At 64.5% G+C, this 16,908-nt stretch overlaps 9 protein-coding genes across 9 annotated transcripts; 3 read left to right on the top strand and 6 right to left on the bottom strand.

Moving 5' to 3' along the window:
* Positions 1-62: 62 nt before the first annotated feature.
* On the top strand, positions 63-939 carry AMSG_04057 (60S acidic ribosomal protein P2; the record flags this gene model as incomplete). Its single annotated transcript, XM_013903852.1, has 2 exons — positions 63-84; positions 623-939. Coding segments are annotated over exons 1-2 (318 nt in total). The 5' UTR covers positions 63-83.
* A 57-nt stretch (positions 940-996) lies between these two features.
* On the bottom strand, positions 997-1,817 carry AMSG_04056 (uncharacterized protein; the record flags this gene model as incomplete). The annotated part of the gene is made up of 2 exons (XM_013903851.1): positions 997-1,618; positions 1,782-1,817. Coding segments are annotated over 2 exons (605 nt in total), but the record flags the coding sequence as incomplete, so codon positions are not given.
* Positions 1,818-2,621: 804 nt separating this feature from the next.
* AMSG_04055 (signal recognition particle protein 1) lies at positions 2,622-4,282 on the top strand. The gene is made up of 2 exons (XM_013903850.1): positions 2,622-2,882; positions 3,058-4,282. The coding sequence occupies exons 1-2, from the start codon at positions 2,652-2,654 to the stop codon at positions 4,264-4,266; spliced, it is 1,440 nt and encodes a 479-aa protein (XP_013759304.1). The 5' UTR covers positions 2,622-2,651; the 3' UTR covers positions 4,267-4,282.
* Positions 4,275-5,483, bottom strand: AMSG_04054 (uncharacterized protein; the record flags this gene model as incomplete). The annotated part of the gene is made up of 1 exon (XM_013903849.1): positions 4,275-5,483. One exon carries the CDS (start codon positions 5,481-5,483, stop codon positions 4,275-4,277), a length of 1,209 nt encoding a protein of 402 aa, XP_013759303.1.
* A 392-nt stretch (positions 5,484-5,875) lies between these two features.
* AMSG_04053 (uncharacterized protein) lies at positions 5,876-7,158 on the bottom strand (the record flags this gene model as incomplete). The annotated part of the gene is made up of 1 exon (XM_013903848.1): positions 5,876-7,158. One exon carries the CDS (start codon positions 7,156-7,158, stop codon positions 5,962-5,964), a length of 1,197 nt encoding a protein of 398 aa, XP_013759302.1. The 3' UTR covers positions 5,876-5,961.
* Positions 7,159-7,585: 427 nt separating this feature from the next.
* AMSG_04052 (uncharacterized protein) lies at positions 7,586-11,729 on the top strand (the record flags this gene model as incomplete). Its single annotated transcript, XM_013903847.1, has 1 exon — positions 7,586-11,729. A coding segment is annotated over one exon (3,886 nt), but the record flags the coding sequence as incomplete, so codon positions are not given.
* On the bottom strand, positions 11,476-13,022 carry AMSG_04051 (CstF-50; the record flags this gene model as incomplete). The annotated part of the gene is made up of 2 exons (XM_013903846.1): positions 11,476-12,488; positions 12,611-13,022. 2 exons carry the CDS (start codon positions 13,020-13,022, stop codon positions 11,506-11,508), a joined length of 1,395 nt encoding a protein of 464 aa, XP_013759300.1. The 3' UTR covers positions 11,476-11,505.
* Positions 13,023-13,353: 331 nt separating this feature from the next.
* On the bottom strand, positions 13,354-14,192 carry AMSG_04050 (uncharacterized protein). The gene is made up of 2 exons (XM_013903845.1): positions 14,069-14,192; positions 13,354-13,950 (listed from the first exon to the last, which is right to left on the bottom strand). Exons 1-2 carry the CDS (start codon positions 14,165-14,167, stop codon positions 13,648-13,650), a joined length of 402 nt encoding a protein of 133 aa, XP_013759299.1. The 5' UTR covers positions 14,168-14,192; the 3' UTR covers positions 13,354-13,647.
* A 131-nt stretch (positions 14,193-14,323) lies between these two features.
* Positions 14,324-16,352, bottom strand: AMSG_04049 (STE/STE11 protein kinase; the record flags this gene model as incomplete). The annotated part of the gene is made up of 2 exons (XM_013903844.1): positions 14,324-15,227; positions 15,296-16,352. 2 exons carry the CDS (start codon positions 16,350-16,352, stop codon positions 14,353-14,355), a joined length of 1,932 nt encoding a protein of 643 aa, XP_013759298.1. The 3' UTR covers positions 14,324-14,352.
* Between the last annotated feature and the right edge of the window lie 556 nt (positions 16,353-16,908).

Genomic DNA, 16,908 nt, shown 5'->3' with positions numbered 1-16,908 from the left:
TCGGCCGAGTCGGACAAAACGAAATGAAAGTGCGGGGGGCACCAGTTTGTCAGAGTCAGTCACATCACTCTCTCCATTCCAACAGTACGCGTTTGATGGCATCGGGCAGTCGGGGGGGGGGGAGGTCCGGGAGGGGGGCCAGGGGGGGCCTAGGGAGGGGGACAGGGGGGCATGGCCACGCAAGGGCACCATGTGTGGTTGCACCACGTGGTTTCTTGTGTATGGGAGGGAATGGGGATTGAGGTGGCCGTCTCGGGCCGTGGGTACCGTGGGTGGCTTGCGGTCTCTGTCGGACAGAGAGCGAATTTCATCAGCGGCGACTTGCGGCGGTCTCCCCCCTCCGTACCCCTTCGGCAGTCCAGGGCTTGCAGGCCACTGTGGGTACACGGTATCCCAGCATGCTATGTGTTAGAGTGTGTGCGTTCATGGCATAGTGCGTCTCGAGGTGTGCTTGCCACGGGCGTGGTAGCTCTGGCTGTGTGTGGTGGTGGTGGTGGCTGGCGAGCGGGTTTTAGGTTTTTGTATGACTTTTGTGTGAGGCGATGTGGCCATGAGCACGGCCATGAGCATGGGCGACTGCGACTCACCTAGCAACCACGGACGCTGTATGTGCGGATCACAGTGAAGTACATCGCTGCGTACCTCCTCGCTTCCCTTGGTGGCAACGACTCCCCGTCGGCTGCTGACGTTGAGAAGATCCTCAACGCCGTCGGCTCCGAGGTCGACTCGACCTGCACCGCCAAGGTCATCGAGTCGCTCAACGGCCAGTCCGTCGAGGCCCTCATCGAGGCCGGCCAGGAGAAGTTCGCTTCCGTCCCGACTGGCGCTGCCGCCCCGGCCGCCGGTGCTGCCCCTGCCGCCGGTGACGCCCCCGCCGCCGCCGCCGAGGAGGAGGAGGAGTCGTCCGATGGCTCGATGGGCTTCGGTCTCTTCGACTGAGCGTTAAACCGCTTCCGCGTAGCACATGTGCCTATCTCCCTCTCTGGTAGTAACTGCGAGCTTGTTGTGTGTATGGGAGTGAGTGTGTGCCTGGGTCCATGTATCCCATTTTACGGCGAGCTCCGCCCGCTCCGCTTCGGCACACGGCGTGCCACAAAGATGCGATACGACGCCAGGCCCGCGGCACAGTGCCACAGTGAGTGCCACACGTCGTAGTGTTGAGGAAAGATCCCAGAGAGCGCGAGTGCCGCGCCAGATACCACCGACGGCGCCATCGCCCGTCGGAATGCCGCCGCATCAACGCCCATCCCCGCCAGCCCGCCGCTCATAGCCGCACGGACTGCGACAGAGCCCACCGCAGGCATGACGACGGTGAGGAGAAAGATCGGCGAGATGCCGATCACCGCAAACGCCACGCCGATGGTGCCAGGGAGTACAGCAAGCAGGAGCCGCCGCAAGCCCCTCGCAAGCCCGTGCAGATGGATGGCCATCAGTACAAACATGACGTGCGCCACGTAGATGTCCGCCACCCGCCACTGCACCGGCGTTAGTCCCAGCACTCTCGCCGACATTGTCCGCGCCACATGGTATCCGATCGACGTCACCAGTGCGCCAACAAGCACCATTGTCTCCACAGCCAACCCCTCCCGATACCCGTGCACGATCGAAGGCAGAGCGGCTGGAGCAGCACCAGAAGCACGCAATGCGCCGATTTCCCCGCAACACAGCCCCCAACCCCACATCGCAGCCAACCAATCTCCAGATCTTCATGAGTCGTCCATCTCCCCACCTCTATGCCCCGGTCAGCTCGACCTGCTCAACCGGCCGCCCGCACAACGTACCCGCATTGGTCACCACAGGCAGCCAGCCCAGCATCGTGTGCTGCCGTCCACGCACAAGCCGGGTTTTACTGACAGGCACCTGCTTGCAGACAAGTACCGCGTCCGCTCGCCCCCACGCCTCGGCCCAGCCACCTTGGGCGCACCCCTGAGCTGCCATCGACTCGTGACTCGTCCCCCCCCATCCCGGCCCCGCCCTCGTCGATCACGAGCTCCCCTGACCCAATGTCATCACCTCTGCAGCATCCACCCTGCCGACACGCCTCAACAGCATACGTTCTTTATATACGTTGCCTACTGCAGGCATCGGAGCAATTGAAGGTCATCGTGAGCTATCAGAGCAAAGCAATGTCCCCATGGAACACGATCTACAGTTCTTGTGATCACGCGATGTGGCCGGATGTGCCGGGCATGGTGCCGGAGTCAGGCCCAAGCCCAAATGAGCCATCGCTTCTTTCTCCTGTGCCCTCTTGTACGGTTGTCGTCCACTTACTAATATCATGTCCTTGCAGCATCCCCTCGATCGCCGGCTGTCGACCCTCTCCATCCAACAGCTTGGCAAAGCGCACTGCTGCGAACCTTGCTTCGCTCCGACGTCGATCGTCGGCATGTTCAAGCTCTCCCACGCCCATCACTTGCACCGATTCTGACTTTAATACCGTCCGCCCTTCTACCCTTGCCTCTTTCCCCTCCCATCTGCTATTCCCTCCTTCTCCGTCATCTATTCCCACCAGGAAGCCCGCGGTGATCGCGGGCCGTCACAAGGCGACGACCGCCGTGTGATCCCGGGCGGAGCAGCAGCTCGGGCTTGGGCTCGGGCATGGGGGGGATAGCGGGAGTAGACCTCACTCTGCAAGACACACATTTGACAAAATGGTGCTTGGAGCGCTTGGGTCGCGTATTTCCGATGCGCTGCGCAATATGTCCAACGCCATGCTTGTGGACGACAAAGTGCTCAACGATATGCTGAAGGAGATCGGCAACGCCCTCATTGCCGCCGACGTCTCGGTCCCGCTTGTCCTCAACCTACGCAAGGCCATTACCCAGCAGGTGAACATGGAGGAGATGGCCCAGGGCATCAACAAGCGCAAGCTCATCCAGACTGTACGCCCTGTCCCCTTCCCTGCCCCTCTCTCTTCCTCTTCCTCCCCCCCATGCCCTCCTTCTTCCCCCCCTCCCCCCCCCCCCCCCCCTCGCCCACCTCCCGTGTCGCCTTCCATGCTCTCCCCCCCTCCCCCCCCGCCTCACCGCACCCCTCCCTCCCGCTTCCAATCCACAGGCTGTCTTCCAGGAGCTCATCAACCTGGTGGACCCCGGGCACAAGCCGTACGTGCCGGTCAAGGGCCAGACGAACGTCATCATGCTTGTGGGACTGCAGGGGAATGGCAAGACGACGACGGCGGGAAAGCTCGGGTACTACTACCAGCGGAAGGGGTGGAAGGTCGGTCTTGTGTGTGCGGATACCTTCCGTGCTGGTGCCTTTGATCAGCTGAAGCAGAACGCCACCAAGGCCCGCATCCCGTACTACGGCTCGTACACCGAGACCTCGCCCGTGGTGGTCGCCGCCGACGGCGTGGACAAGTTCCGCGAGGAGGGCTTTGAGATCATCATTGTCGACACCTCGGGCCGCCACAAGCAGGAAGAGGCGCTGTTTGAGGAGATGGCCGAGGTTGCCGAGGCTGTCGAGCCCGACACCACCATCTTTGTCATGGATGCCGCCATCGGTCAGGCTGCGCAGGACCAGGCCGAGGCCTTCCGCGAGCGAGTCGACGTCGGCTCGGTCATCATCACCAAGATGGACGGTTCCGCAAAGGGTGGTGGCGCGCTCTCGGCCGTCGCGGCCACTCACTCGCCCATTGTCTTCATCGGCATGGGCGAGCACATCGACCAGCTCGAGCCGTTCGACGCCTCGTCGTTTGTCTCGCGCCTCCTCGGCCGCGGCGACATCATGGGTCTCGTCTCCAAGCTCCAGGACGCCGGCATTGACCAGCAGCCCGAGCTGCTGGAAAAGCTCAAACAGGGCGTGTTCACCCTCCGCGACATGGCTGACCAGTTCCAGAACCTGTTGCAGATGGGCCCCATCTCGTCGGTCATGTCCATGATGCCTGGCATGTCGTCGTCCATGCTCAACTCGGGCTCGGACGAAGAGTCGGCCCGCCGCATCAACATGTTCCTCTCCATCATGGACTCGATGACCAATGAGGAGCTCGATTGCGACGTCAAGTTTAACCCGTCGCGCATTGCCCGTGTCGCCCGCGGCTCCGGCACCTCGGTCAACATTGTTTCGTCGCTGCTCGACGAGTTCAAGCGCTTCGCAAAGGTCTTCAAGAAGATGAAGGGCCTCAACATGAACTCGCGCAACGGGCCTGACCTTTCCAAGGTCCTCGACCCGCGCATGATCCAGCAGATGGGTGGCCGCTCCGGCCTGCAGTCCATGATGAAGTCGTTCGGCAACATGATGAAGGGCGGCAAGCTGCCAGGCATGTAAAACGCATCTCACTCGAGTTGGACAGCCCATGACGCGCGGTCTGCGAACCCGTACACGCTCGCCAGCCCCCCAGCCTGCACCAGCACCTCGTCCCACGCCTGTTCGATCGAGCACATGCACTTGGCGTCAAACGCAGTGATCACTATTGTCAGCATCTTGGCCCGACGCACCACCTTCCACCGTCCTACGAGCCGCGTGTTGACAAGCACCACAGACGCCACATTGGTGTGCGCCCAGACCTTGCGGTAGTGCTCAGGAGCGATCCACGCACTCTTGTCCTTGACCGCGATGAGGACCGGCTCGAACCGGCCGAGCAGCCGAACGACCATCGTGTCCCCGGCACCAGCACGCGGCGGGAGCGCATCGAGCTCCTCGAGCACGCTGGTGCGGATGAACACCTCCTCGTCCTCGCGCGACGTGACACTTACGGATGTCAGCTCGCCCGATGCCACCAGGGCCGACACCCGCGGTGCTGTCTCGCCGCGCTTGGCGCCGAGCCAGTAGCGCACATCGGTCTCACTTGCTGGCCCGTAGACGTCAAAGTAACGTAAGAGGAGCTCGCGCCATGCGGCCTCGGGCTCGAAGGAATACGCCGCAAAGGCAGCTGGCATCGGCCGCAGCACAGGCGTGCTCGAGTCGCCCACATCGTCCCGCACCGCCTGGCCGCGGTAGGCGATGACTCCGAACACACCGTGCTGTGCTGTCGACGGCAAGCTCATGGTAGCAAACTCATCCTTGCTCACGCTACCTTGGGATGACAGCCGGGCTGCAGTCGCCTCTACCATCCGCTCCATTTCGGCTTGCGTCGCAATCCGTTTGATGTCCTTCCGAGTAGCGGCGCGGTGAAAGAGATACTCGATGTGGCCGCTCCCACGCGCTGCCAGATACAGAGCCAGGTCGCGGACCGTCATGGCATGCAGCGTCCATCGTGGACCCCACGTCCGCACCACGCCCTCGCCTCGCATCGTCTCCCGCAGCGCAGCCATCGCTACCTTGGCCGCCGGCACCGCATCTACCGCCGGCCTCACCATCCGGTTCCACACCGCCAGGCTGCACGCCAACGGGATCTGCGCCTGCACCGCCACGTGTACACCCGCCACCGCCTCGGCCACCGTCCCAGCCTCCGCATCGCTGTCGAGTCCCGGCATGCCGGCCACCAGCCCCGATCGCCACAGCCGCCACCACGCCACATCGTCGGCGGTGAGCACCCGCTGCATGGGCGGAGACTGCACCCGATCGCCCTGGCCCGTCTTTGCGCGCTTGCAGCTGGATGCCGCAGACGGAGCGGATGCCGTCGCGTCCCCGTCCTCGTCCTCGTCCTTGCGCCTTCGCTTCCTCGCCGAGCGCGTGACCCGCCGTGTGGCCATCAGCACCAGAGTCTCTCGCCACAGCCTGTCTGCGGCTACCAACGCCAGCCTGTCTGCTCGGCAGTCAGGTGGACGCACCCGGTGGCAGTGTTGTATCCTTGCCCCCTCCTCTGCTCGCCTGCACGCGGCTGGCATCTGACCCGACTTGCTCGGCTCTCCTGATAGCGTAGGCTCGTGAGTGCGGATACCGACGGACTCTCCTGACCAGCCTGAGATTAGGATCGCATTAATGGATCGACTATGGCAGTTGTACCACTTGCTTTACCATCGAGCTCTCACCGGCAACACGCCGGAGGGAGACGCCGCAGAAGCTGCGCTAGAGCGCATCTCACTCGAGTTGGACAGCCCATGACGCGCGGTCTGCGAACCCGTACACGCTCGCCAGCCCCCCAGCCTGCACCAGCACCTCGTCCCACGCCTGTTCGATCGAGCACATGCACTTGGCGTCAAACGCAGTGATCACTATTGTCAGCATCTTGGCCCGACGCACCACCTTCCACCGTCCTACGAGCCGCGTGTTGACAAGCACCACAGACGCCACATTGGTGTGCGCCCAGACCTTGCGGTAGTGCTCAGGAGCGATCCACGCACTCTTGTCCTTGACCGCGATGAGGACCGGCTCGAACCGGCCGAGCAGCCGAACGACCATCGTGTCCCCGGCACCAGCACGCGGCGGGAGCGCATCGAGCTCCTCGAGCACGCTGGTGCGGATGAACACCTCCTCGTCCTCGCGCGACGTGACACTTACGGATGTCAGCTCGCCCGATGCCACCAGGGCCGACACCCGCGGTGCTGTCTCGCCGCGCTTGGCGCCGAGCCAGTAGCGCACATCGGTCTCACTTGCTGGCCCGTAGACGTCAAAGTAACGTAAGAGGAGCTCGCGCCATGCGGCCTCGGGCTCGAAGGAATACGCCGCAAAGGCAGCTGGCATCGGCCGCAGCACAGGCGTGCTCGAGTCGCCCACATCGTCCCTCACTGCCTGGCCACTAAACGTGAGAGCGCCAAACACCCAATATCGGACAGCCATCGGCAGGCCCATCTCGGCATACTCATCCTTGCTCATGCTCCCATGACTCGCCAATCTCGATGCTGTCGCGTCGATGGCATGGTCAATCTCGGCTCGAGGCGTCCCGTTCTTCGAACCAGCCCGGCGATACAGGTACTCGATGTGGCCACTCCCACGCGCTGCCAGATACAGAGCCAGGTCGCGGACCGTCATGGCATGCAGCGTCCATCGTGGACCCCACGTCCGCACCACGCCCTCGCCTCGCATCGTCTCCCGCAGCGCAGCCATCGCTACCTTGGCCGCCGGCACCGCATCTACCGCCGGCCTCACCATCCGGTTCCACACCGCCAGGCTGCACGCCAACGGGATCTGCGCCTGCACCGCCACGTGTACACCCGCCACCGCCTCGGCCACCGTCCCAGCCTCCGCATCGCTGTCGAGTCCCGGCATGCCGGCCACCAGCCCCGATCGCCACAGCCGCCACCACGCCACATCGTCGGCGGTGAGCACCCGCTGCATGGGCGGAGACTGCACCCGATCGCCCTGGCCCGTCTTTGCGCGCTTGCAGCTGGATGCCGCAGACGGAGCGGATGCCGTCGCGTCCCCGTCCTCGTCCTCGTCCTTGCGCCTTCGCTTCCTCGCCGAGCGCGTGACCCGCCGTGTGGCCATCAGCACCAGAGTCTCTCGCCACAGCCTGTCTGCGGCTACCAACGCCAGCCTGTCTGCTCGGCAGTCAGGTGGCCTGCCCAGCCTGCCGCCCCGTCCCTCTCCCTTCCCCGGAGCGCAGAGACCAGGTCGGACCGTCGCCATGCTCCGCTCGCACAACTCTTGCCACCACGACATGGGCACGACGGCACCACCCCACTTGGACCAACCCCGGCCCTTCCCAGGGGCACTTCCCAGCCAACCAGCCCCCCCCCCCCCCCCACCGCAGCCAGCTGTGTATCATGTCTGGTGAGGTCAACGGGCATGTGTTCATCTCCTCGCTCAAGCGGTTTGTGGCCGAGCATGGTGAGGAGGTCGTCGGTGGAGCGGCGCCCTTTACCGTCAACCCGGCGTGCCTGGCCTATCTCAACGGACGGCTGTACATGTTCCACGAACATGGTGCAGAGTCATGCAGGGAGTATGGGGATGCTGATGCCATGATGGTCATCGACCGTTTTGTTCGCAAGTTGCCCTCGCTTCATGTCGCTGGTCCGCGGCATCCTCCGCCGCATGCTGCACACATCGCCGCAGACCACCCAGTTGCCATGGGCATGTTCCACTCGCTCGAGCGACTGCATGCCGACAACGTGCTCCCACGCCAGCTTGCTGACCTCAACGAAGTCTTTGTCCAGCTTCGCGCGCTGACCCTCGTCGTCGCTGCTCCGCGCTCGGGCGGTCGCTCGGATCCAGATCAGGGTCCTGCCCTGCCCTTCCCGGTCCATTCACGCTTTGCGCTTGACCAGCTGCTTGTCGACTTGCCGTTGCATGGCGTTGAGGTCTTTGCTTCGCCGCTGCCGTCGCCCACGGCGGCCGAGCATGGCGCTGGAAACGGTGACGGCGAGGCCTTTTCGGATCCACCTTCACCATCGGCGCAGATCGGCTCGCCGATCCGCAAGGTTCGCGAGGTCGTCTGGCCACGCCTCCGCGAGCTTACCATAACCCACGCTGGGCTCGAGCGGATTGACCAGCGGGCGCTACTGGCCGTTCCCTACTTGGAAGTCCTCGTTCTCAGCCACAACAAGCTGACCGCCATCGAGCACCTCGAGGAGTGCATCTACCTCCACACTGCTGACCTTGGCTACAACGCCATCACCTCATTTGCCAACGTCCACACTCAAGTCGGCAATCTGCGGTCGCTCTCGCTTCGCTCCAACTCAATCCGCTCACTGGCCGGCCTCGGCAAGCTCTACGCGCTCGAGTCGCTCGACCTTGCCCTCAACCTGGTTGTCTCCCTCGACGAGGTCTCGCGGCTGGCCGCTCTGCCATGCCTTGAAGCGCTGTGGTTGGCCGGCAACCCTGTGGCAGCGCGGACTGACTTTCGTGTCGCCACCTTTGCCGAGTTTGAGCTTGCAGGCTCCGAGTCGCTGCGGACGCTCGACGGCGCCCCGCTGTCGTCCTCGGACGCCGCAGCTGTTTCACGGGTTGTCTCAGCATCACGTGAGGTTCACCGTCGCGCCGCCTCGGGCTCACCAGCCCCAGCTCTGATATCGTCGTCTCCGCGCGCCCGCGTTGCCGCTATTCGCGATGTTCCGGCGCCGCGCCCGCGCGTGGCCTCCTCGCCCCCGCAAGGCTATTCGGGGCCGTCTGTTGCTACTCCCGCTCTTCTTGCCGCGCCAACTGCTACTGCTCCGCTCCCGGTGCCACTGTCGAGCTCGACCGAGCTCAAAGAGTCGACGCAGGAGTTCAAGCGCCAGGTCGAGGACATCAAGGCTCGCTACGGAGACAACTGGCTGGTGGTTCTCACCCAGCTCGAACGTGATCGCCGCGAGCAGCGGTTGGCCGCTTCCCACACTTCGCCGCGGCTTGTTGCCGATCCCTATGCCACGGTCGCGTCCTCGTCGCCGACGCGGCCCGACGGGCTCAGCTCGCCACAGCTGGTTGTGGCCAAGCGCAAGTCGCGGTCGGAAGCGCGTTCCAAGGACGGCTTTTTCGTTACTAGCGGCAGGAGCCGGCGAAAGAAGCGCAAGAGGCGTAAGCGCAAGGAATGTTCGGCAAACTCGGGCCACTCGTCGCCGTCGCCGTCGGTGTCACGCTCGCGCTCGCGCTCCCGGACCCGGTCGCGCCGCTCGGGATCGACCTCGCTCTCGGCCTTGATGCAAGACGCACAGGCGAAGCTGGCCACTCCTGCTCCGTCGGATGAGACCAAGTCAAGCACGTCGCGAACGAGCGGGTCACACTTGCCGGCACCAAACGATGCCGCCTTTGACGCCCTGCCGCTGCCACCGCCTGGCGGTCGCTCCTCCGAGGCTTCACCGCGCTCACCAGCCATCTCACCCCGCTCGCCGACACTGCTGCCGCGCGACGGGACGCCGCCGACTTCGCATCCCTCGACTGCCAGCTCTATGCGCTCGGCAGAATCGATCGCTGGTGACGATGGGCTTGCCACCGCGCCAGACGCCGGTGCCGAGTCGTCGGAGGCGGATGCGTCATCCGACGACGGCTCGACTCAAGGCGAGTTTCTGGTGGAGACCACCGGCTCAGCGGCCAAGACCCTCATTCTCATTGTTACCCGCGGCAAGATCTCGGAAATGGACGTGACCGACGCCGAAGTCGTCGCCACCCACAACCTCGAGCACCTCTACCGAGCCTCAACCTTCTCGGCACGTTCGGGCTCGCGAGTCCAGCTCGAGTTCCGCAGGGACCGCGGCGTGGCGTCGACAGTCGAGTATGCGGTTGAGGCCGACGTCGTTGGTGAGCTTGTCGACCTCCTCAACTCGTTGGCCAACCCAGAGCTCGCTGTTCTCCACGCTACCGTCAAGTGTCTGAAGTGCTCGGCGACGTATGCCGACACGACCAAGGCTATGCTTCGCGACATGTGCCCGACCTGCGGCTCCGACTTTATTGTCGAGGCATTTGAGGAGGCACAGCCAGCGGTAGCTGAGGCGACGGCGCCACTGGCCATCCCGGGTGCTACTGCAGGCGCCGGAGCGAGCTCGGGCATGGCCTCGTCGGTGGCATCCGAGGCATCGGCCCACTCTTTTGCGGCATCATCGTCTGCAGCAGGCCACGCAGCATCGCCGCGTGTCGGCTCAGCGTCCAGCGACGCCGCAGTTGTGCACACTGACGAGGCACCGCCACCAAAACCGGTGACACCGGTTGACTATGACGAGGGCATGCGGTCCGAGGCCGAGGCCCGCGCCGACGCCGGCTATCTTGATCTCGGCTGGGACGTGACACTCCAGTCAGCGCTCAAGCTCCACGTCCAGCTGCACATCATCGACGTCGAGACTGAGAACATTCTCGCCTTTGCACCGGGCCGACTCGCCAAGTGGAGCCTCAGCGCATCGGGCAACGTGACGCGCTGGGCTGGCGTGATTGTCACAACAGCCTCGGTCCTCCTTCTCGGCCACAAGTCGTGGTCCAAATCGTCACCGTTCACCGAGTCGCTCACCCAGGGCGACGCTGACCTCATCGACGGTCTTGTCGAGCTCGACAAGATCGACATTGCGAGCCTCGCCGCCGTCCGAGTCGGCGCGTTTGGACAGAGTCTCCGTCTGGAGCTATCACCGGAGACCTCGTACGCGATCATCACCGGCTGCGCCGAGGCGACGCGGCAGCTGAGCGCGACGCTGCACAAGGTGGCGCGGCATGTGCCTCTGGTTCAAAACGCCCCGGATGTCCGGGCCGCGCTTGCCACCACCATCTTTACCGGCATCATGTCCGAGGTCCAGCTTGACCTGCGCAAGGTGCTCTCTGTGGTTGTCCTCCCACCACGAGACGTTGACAAGTCCAGCAAGATCAAGGCACCGTTCCACGCCACGCTCGTGCTGACCAACACCTGGCTGGTACTGCTGAACGAGGCGTTCACGGTCCACCCGCTTCCGGCGTTCGACAAGGTTCTCGCCAAGGCCGACAAGGCCAAGCCCGGACAGCAGTTTGCGCTCTACCAGGCGATCGAGATCAAGGATTTGCTCGAGGCCGACGTGTACGCTTCTGCGCCGACGCGACTGGACCTCTCGTTCCTCGTGGAGGAGGCTGTGCCCGGTGCCGTCGACGAGTCGAGCGGCGATGTGTCGTGGCGACTGCAGGGCGGCGGCGAGCGCGACATGCGGCACCTCGTGGATGTGCTCCGGGCGCTGTGGTCGGACCACTTCCACATCGCAGACATGGTGGTGTACAATGAGTAAGAGCTGAGCGGGTGTGCTTGTTTGTTATTGTACGCTAGGCGCTCCAGTAGCGGGCAAAGTTGTCAAGTGAGCCCGAGGCAAACGCATCCTCGGTGGGCGAGGCTGTGATCGACGAGACCGGCTGCTTGTGACCAGGCAGCGTTGACACGATCTGCGCGGTGTGGACATCGTAGATGGCGATGCCGCCGCGGGCCTCGTCAGAGACAAGAATGTGCTTCTCGTGAAAGTTAAAGGTGGCCGGCGACGGCATGGTGGCGACATGTTGGTTGTAGACCTGGACCGACTTGGCGGTGGAGACCTCCCAGAGGCGAACCGTCGAGTCGAGGCCAGAGCTAAGGAGATAGCGGCCGTTGGACGAGAGCTGGACCGACGTGACCGGCGCGCCCGAGTGGCCGCCGGCAATGGTGTTAACCACCGTGGCGTTGGCGCCGTCCCAGACCTTGATCGAGCCATCGGAGGAGCCGGTGACGTACAGGTTCGCCGAGTTATCGTAAGCAACAGAGTTGATGCCCGAGGTGTGGAAGTTGTCGGTGTCAGCCGAGATGAAGCAGCTGTGCGTCTCCATGTCGTAGACACGAAGGGCGGCGTCGGCCGTGCCGGCGAGCAGAAAGTCGCCCGACGGGTGAAAAGCGAGGCTGTTGACGGCGTGCGCGTCCTGCATGACAGAGAACGCCCGGTTGACACCAGTCGTCGTCTTGAACAGCTTGATGGAGCAGTCGCCCGAGCCCGAGACCAGGATGGGCTGGAACGGGTGGAAGGCCAGGTCGAGCACCGCGCTCGCGTGGTCGTAGAACGTCTGCACCACCGGATGACTCGATGGGTTGCGGCCAAACTCGCGATGTCCCGTAGTGTGCACCCGCTTCATCCGCGCCACATCCATCAGCTTGAGCGACATGTCCGCCGAGCCCGTGGCCAGATACAGACCGTCGCGCGAAAACGCCGTGGCCAGCACCGCGTCGTTGTGCTTGGACACGTAGTTGGAGATGTAGCCCGGCGCCGGCTCGGCCATGGTCCGCTCTATCCCTCCCCCGCACCATTGTGAGTCACTCCCGGCTCGACCGGCACCCTCCTCTTCCGGATGTTGCACAAGGCCACTCTGCCCGTGCCCGCCCTCCTGGCCTCTCCTGCGGTACACGTACTCATGGACTCGTCCAGGGCGAGGTTGACCGATCCTGCAGCAGTCAGCTTGTCCAGCACACCCGTGTGCTTGGCCTTGAGGCCGAGGGCCACCAGCTCGAAGAGCGAGGAGGACTCGCCGTCTGCCTCTGGGCCAGAGGCTTGCTGACCCGAGGTGGGGCCGAGGGCGGCCTCTGCCGAGCGGCCGGACTCGCCGTCACCACCAGGGCGACGGAGCGAGGCCTGTGCAGGCACACCCGAGGCGACCGAGACGGCCATGGCGACCTGGGAGTACCCGTCGGCCACCAGCTGCTCGATGATGTACCCGTAGAGCTGGGCAGTGGTGAGCTCGGCAAGGGCACCCGAGCCACCGCCGGCGTTCTCGCTGCCGCGACCGGGAGGGCCACCCAGGGGGGTCACCTCCATATTCTGCATTGTGGGTGAGGGTGTGGGTGTGGGTGTGGGTGTGGGTGTGGGCGAGGAGGTGGAGTGGAGTGGCTGTGGCTGTGGCTGTGGCTGTGGCTGTTGCGGTGGCTGTGGCTGCTGGCTGTGGTTTCTGCTGTTGGACGTCGGCCCACTGTCTGCTCCGACTTTGCTGTCTTTGGCTCTGTGGCTACCGACCGCCTACCTGATCGAGGGCTCGTTTTGGAGGCGATGCAGCGTGGATGGGAAAGGGAGGGAAAGGAAGGGGGGAGATGGTTGTCAGAGGGTGCATGTGCTGGGCATGTGTGTGTAGAGAGGAAGGGGAGCCATGGCTGGCAGCTTCAAGGGGGTGTGTAATTGTCCGGCAGGCATCGGCGCGGTCGACAATCGCGCAGCAGGTAACCGCGCGGCGGGTGGCGAGTCCACGACGTACGCGGGGCACGGTCCGACAGGATGCGCGCAAACAAGGTCGGCACGGGAGGACATGAACAGGGCGCTCGGGTGCGGCGACGGGACGGCGTGGCAGAAAGCAGAGCGAAGCGGGGCCAGACACAGCGTCTAGCCACAAGCCCGGCAAGTTGGCTGGCGTACAGGCAAAGAGGATGCCGGCAGCGGCAGCCACAGGAAGTGCGCCGACCTAGAGCATGATGCGTGCGGCGTCGGGAGTGCGGAGAGCGGTGATGACGTCGATGGCGTCGGCAACGCGAGCAGCGTGGTGGCTCCAAGCAGCATCGTTGGCGATGCGCTCCTCTTCACAGCGGACAAAGGCACCAACGGCCATAAAGACGGCAAAGGTGGAGCCAGAGCCAGCAGCAGCCTTGCCCACAAAACGGACAAAGTCGCCCATGCCCATGCGGTTGGCAAAGGCAGTGTAGCCACCAAAGAGGACGCCAAAGGAGACGCCGACCGCACCACCCATCATGGCACCGTACATAGCTTGCTGCGGGGAGAGGGAGGGATGGAGGGAGGGAGGGTAAGTGTACGTGGTGTATGTGTGTGTGTGTGTGTGTGTGTGTGTGTGTATGTGTGGCCGGAGGGAGGGGAAGGACTGGACGTACCGTGGGGCAGGACGGACCCTGCTGGACGGGCTCGTAGCGCTCGTACTGAAAGCCCTGGTGCTGGGCGAGGGCGGCGTCAGAGTACGGGTCGGAAGCCATGGCAGACGGATGGGAGGTTGGGGAGGAGTGTGGGCCTTTGTCCTCGACCTCATCAAGGTCTTGGTTCTAGCCGTGGACCGGGCTCGGCACGGCGCAGACGGACGCGTCAGCCGAGTCAAGCCAAACTGTGCACCCGACCTGGCGGGCAATGCAATGGTGCGATCGTTTTGCTTGCGCCGAAGAAGCTAGCTGGAGGTTGGCGGAGAGAGGGACGGCGAGGGGAGCGGCGAGACCGCGACAAGCCAGTCGTGGGCGAGAAGGTCTGGTACGGTGGCGCGGGTCTCGACGTCGACGATGAAGCAGGCGTCGAGAAAGGCGTCACAGGCCGGCGAGAGCGGCGAGAGCGGGGTGAACACCGGCCGACCAGTCGATCGACCGATGGCAAAGATGGCCTGGACTGGCTCTAGATTGTGGAACGGTGGGTTGCCGGTGAGAAGCTCAACGGCGGTCGCCGCTAGCGACCACACGTCGGCCGAGGTGTCGTACGGCGACTGCCGGACGACCTCGGGCGGCATGAACCACGGTGTGCCGACAAAGGTCCGTGCGCCGACGACAGAGCCCTGCTGCGAGAGGCCGGCGAGGACTCGCGAGGTGCCAAAGTCAGAAATCTTGACCACGTTGGTCTCTGCAGAGATCAGCAGGTTCGACGCCTTGAGGTCACGGTGGATGATGCCGCGAGCGTGCAGGTACTCGAGCCCGCGCAGCGCCTGCGCAATGTATCCGGCGACGACCCGCTCGGGAAAAGCACCCATCTTCTGCATAAGCGCATGCAGTGAGCCGCCCGATACATACTCCATCATGACATTGATGGTGGCGCCCTCGCGTCGCGTCCCGAGGTACCGCACAATGTTTGGGTGATCGCCGACGAGGCCTAGGATCTCGACCTCCTTTTCCAGCGCCTCGAGCTGCTTATCGAGCTGTGCCGCCACAGATCGCGCCAGCGTGCTTGCGTCCTTCAGCTCGACTTGCTTGATGGCAAGCAGCGCCCCAGTCCGCGCATCCTGCGCTAGGTAGACCTTGCCGAACGCGCCTTCGCCGATCTTGGCACCCAGCGAGTACTCTATGTCACGACCCAGCGAGGCCGGCGACGACGGCGACGGCGACGACAATGGGGGGACGGCGAGGTACTGACGACGTGAACTTGGATGCGAAGCGTCCGCACCTCTGCTTGCGCCATGAACCAGTCGAGCGCAGCCGCCCAGTCAAGGTCCGATGCAAGCCCGACAACGTCGCCGTCCTCATCGACGTAGGAGAGTGCGACGTGTGCATCCAGGCCAGCGCCGGCACTTGCTGTTTGCAGCACCTCATCAAAGTGCACATCATGCGGCAACGACATGGCATGCACTCGAACCGAGCCGCCGTCGTCGCCCACATACACCAGCTTGACACGGAGCGAGGTACCCGGCGACGCGAGCGGGCTCGCCGACCACGACCTCGAGAGCAGTGATCCGACTGGACTGCCTCCGGCTGGGCTGCCTGCACCAACCATTTGTCCGGAGCGGGCCGCAGTGATCTTGCGCCGCGGACCCAGCTTGAGCCCGAGGTCGTCGCGGAGATCGGCGTCGCTCAGCGCGAGGAGAGCCGCTCCGTCGATGGCATGCTCGGCAAAGACCGGAACAAGGTCGTCCAGTCCAAGGCCGAGCAGCCAGTCGCCGACCTCCGAGGCGGAGAGCGCGACGAGCGGGCGTGTTGCTTGCGGTGTGGTTGGTGCCGCAGCCTGTGCCGGCGAGGCCGCGGCGCCATCAGCGACGCCAATGCCCCCCATTACCCCAACCTCTACTTCCGAGCCGCTGCTCGAGTACATATCGTCAGACTCGTCATCGTCGTCTTGGTCATCGCCGTCGTCGAGCAGCGCCAGGTTACGGCGCATCTCGCGCATCTGGCGGATGCGCTCGTACTCTCTCCGCCTGCTCCGCTCGAGCTCTGCGGCCAGCGCCGCTTGCGCCGCCTCCTCCCTGCGCTGCCGCCTCAGCTCCCACCTCCGCTGGTACTCGTCCTCATCCACGGTCCCCCCACCTGCCACCGCACACTCGCGGACCATTGCCGGCACCGTGACCGTGGTACTCGACAAGCCCGACCCGTTCGACCCGTCCAACTCGCCCGACTCGCCCGCCGAGCCTTGGCCCGCCTGTACCGTCTCTGCCGTCTCTGCGTCCACCGGCACCGCCCCACGCAGCAGATCCATGCCTCTACTCCTGGGTCACTCTCCTGGGTCACTCTCCTGGAATGAGCAGCGGTGAGGTGTTGGCTCAGTCTCGTCCTCGGTGGTCTCGACCTGGGTCTCGGTGTCGCACTCGCCTGCCGAAGGCCCCCTCCCCCCAGCACCGACCCCCATCCCCCCCTTCACATCGTCGTATCCAACCCCAACCCCATCCGCCTCACAATTTCCCCTCTTAGCCCCGTATCTGCACTGATCACTGGTCGCCACCGTCACCGCCACCGCCATCGCCACCGCCTTCGCCATCGCCATCGATCGAGGCAGCAGCTGCCCCCCCCCCCCCCCCCCCCCCCCTCCCCCTCGTCTTGGCAGGCGCCGTGGGAGCAACCGGTGACTGCGGCTGGCGGCTGCGGCCCATGGCCAACTGACCGACAACCAAAACGGCCGAAGAGCCAGCCAGTCAGCCAGCCAGTCACTACCGCACCTACCCGCTGTGCACCACACTCCACCCCAGTCCAGCCCCCCCCCCCCCCCCCACCACCACCACCCACTCCACCCTTCGCTATCAAGTGTGAGCGACGCT

Source organism: Thecamonas trahens (assembly GCF_000142905.1).
Source record: "Thecamonas trahens ATCC 50062 unplaced genomic scaffold supercont1.16, whole genome shotgun sequence".
Lineage (NCBI taxonomy): Eukaryota > Apusomonadida > Apusomonadidae > Thecamonas > Thecamonas trahens.
The sequence above is the reverse complement of the archived record's forward strand: the minus strand, read 5'-3'. Positions and strand labels throughout refer to the sequence as shown.

What these genes read in the sequence shown, in the direction of transcription:
- AMSG_04050 (XM_013903845.1), bottom strand. Translation starts at nt 14,167, where the DNA reads ATGGCTTCCGACCCGTACTCTGACGCCGCCCTCGCCCAGCACCAGGGC. An exon ending in AGGGTCCGTCCTGCCCCACG is followed by an intron (nt 13,951 to 14,068) that starts GTACGTCCAGTC and finishes CTCTCCCCGCAG; the next exon opens with CAAGCTATGTACGGTGCCAT.
- AMSG_04055 (XM_013903850.1), top strand. Translation starts at nt 2,652, where the DNA reads ATGGTGCTTGGAGCGCTTGGGTCGCGTATTTCCGATGCGCTGCGCAAT. An exon ending in AGCGCAAGCTCATCCAGACT is followed by an intron (nt 2,883 to 3,057) that starts GTACGCCCTGTC and finishes TCCAATCCACAG; the next exon opens with GCTGTCTTCCAGGAGCTCAT.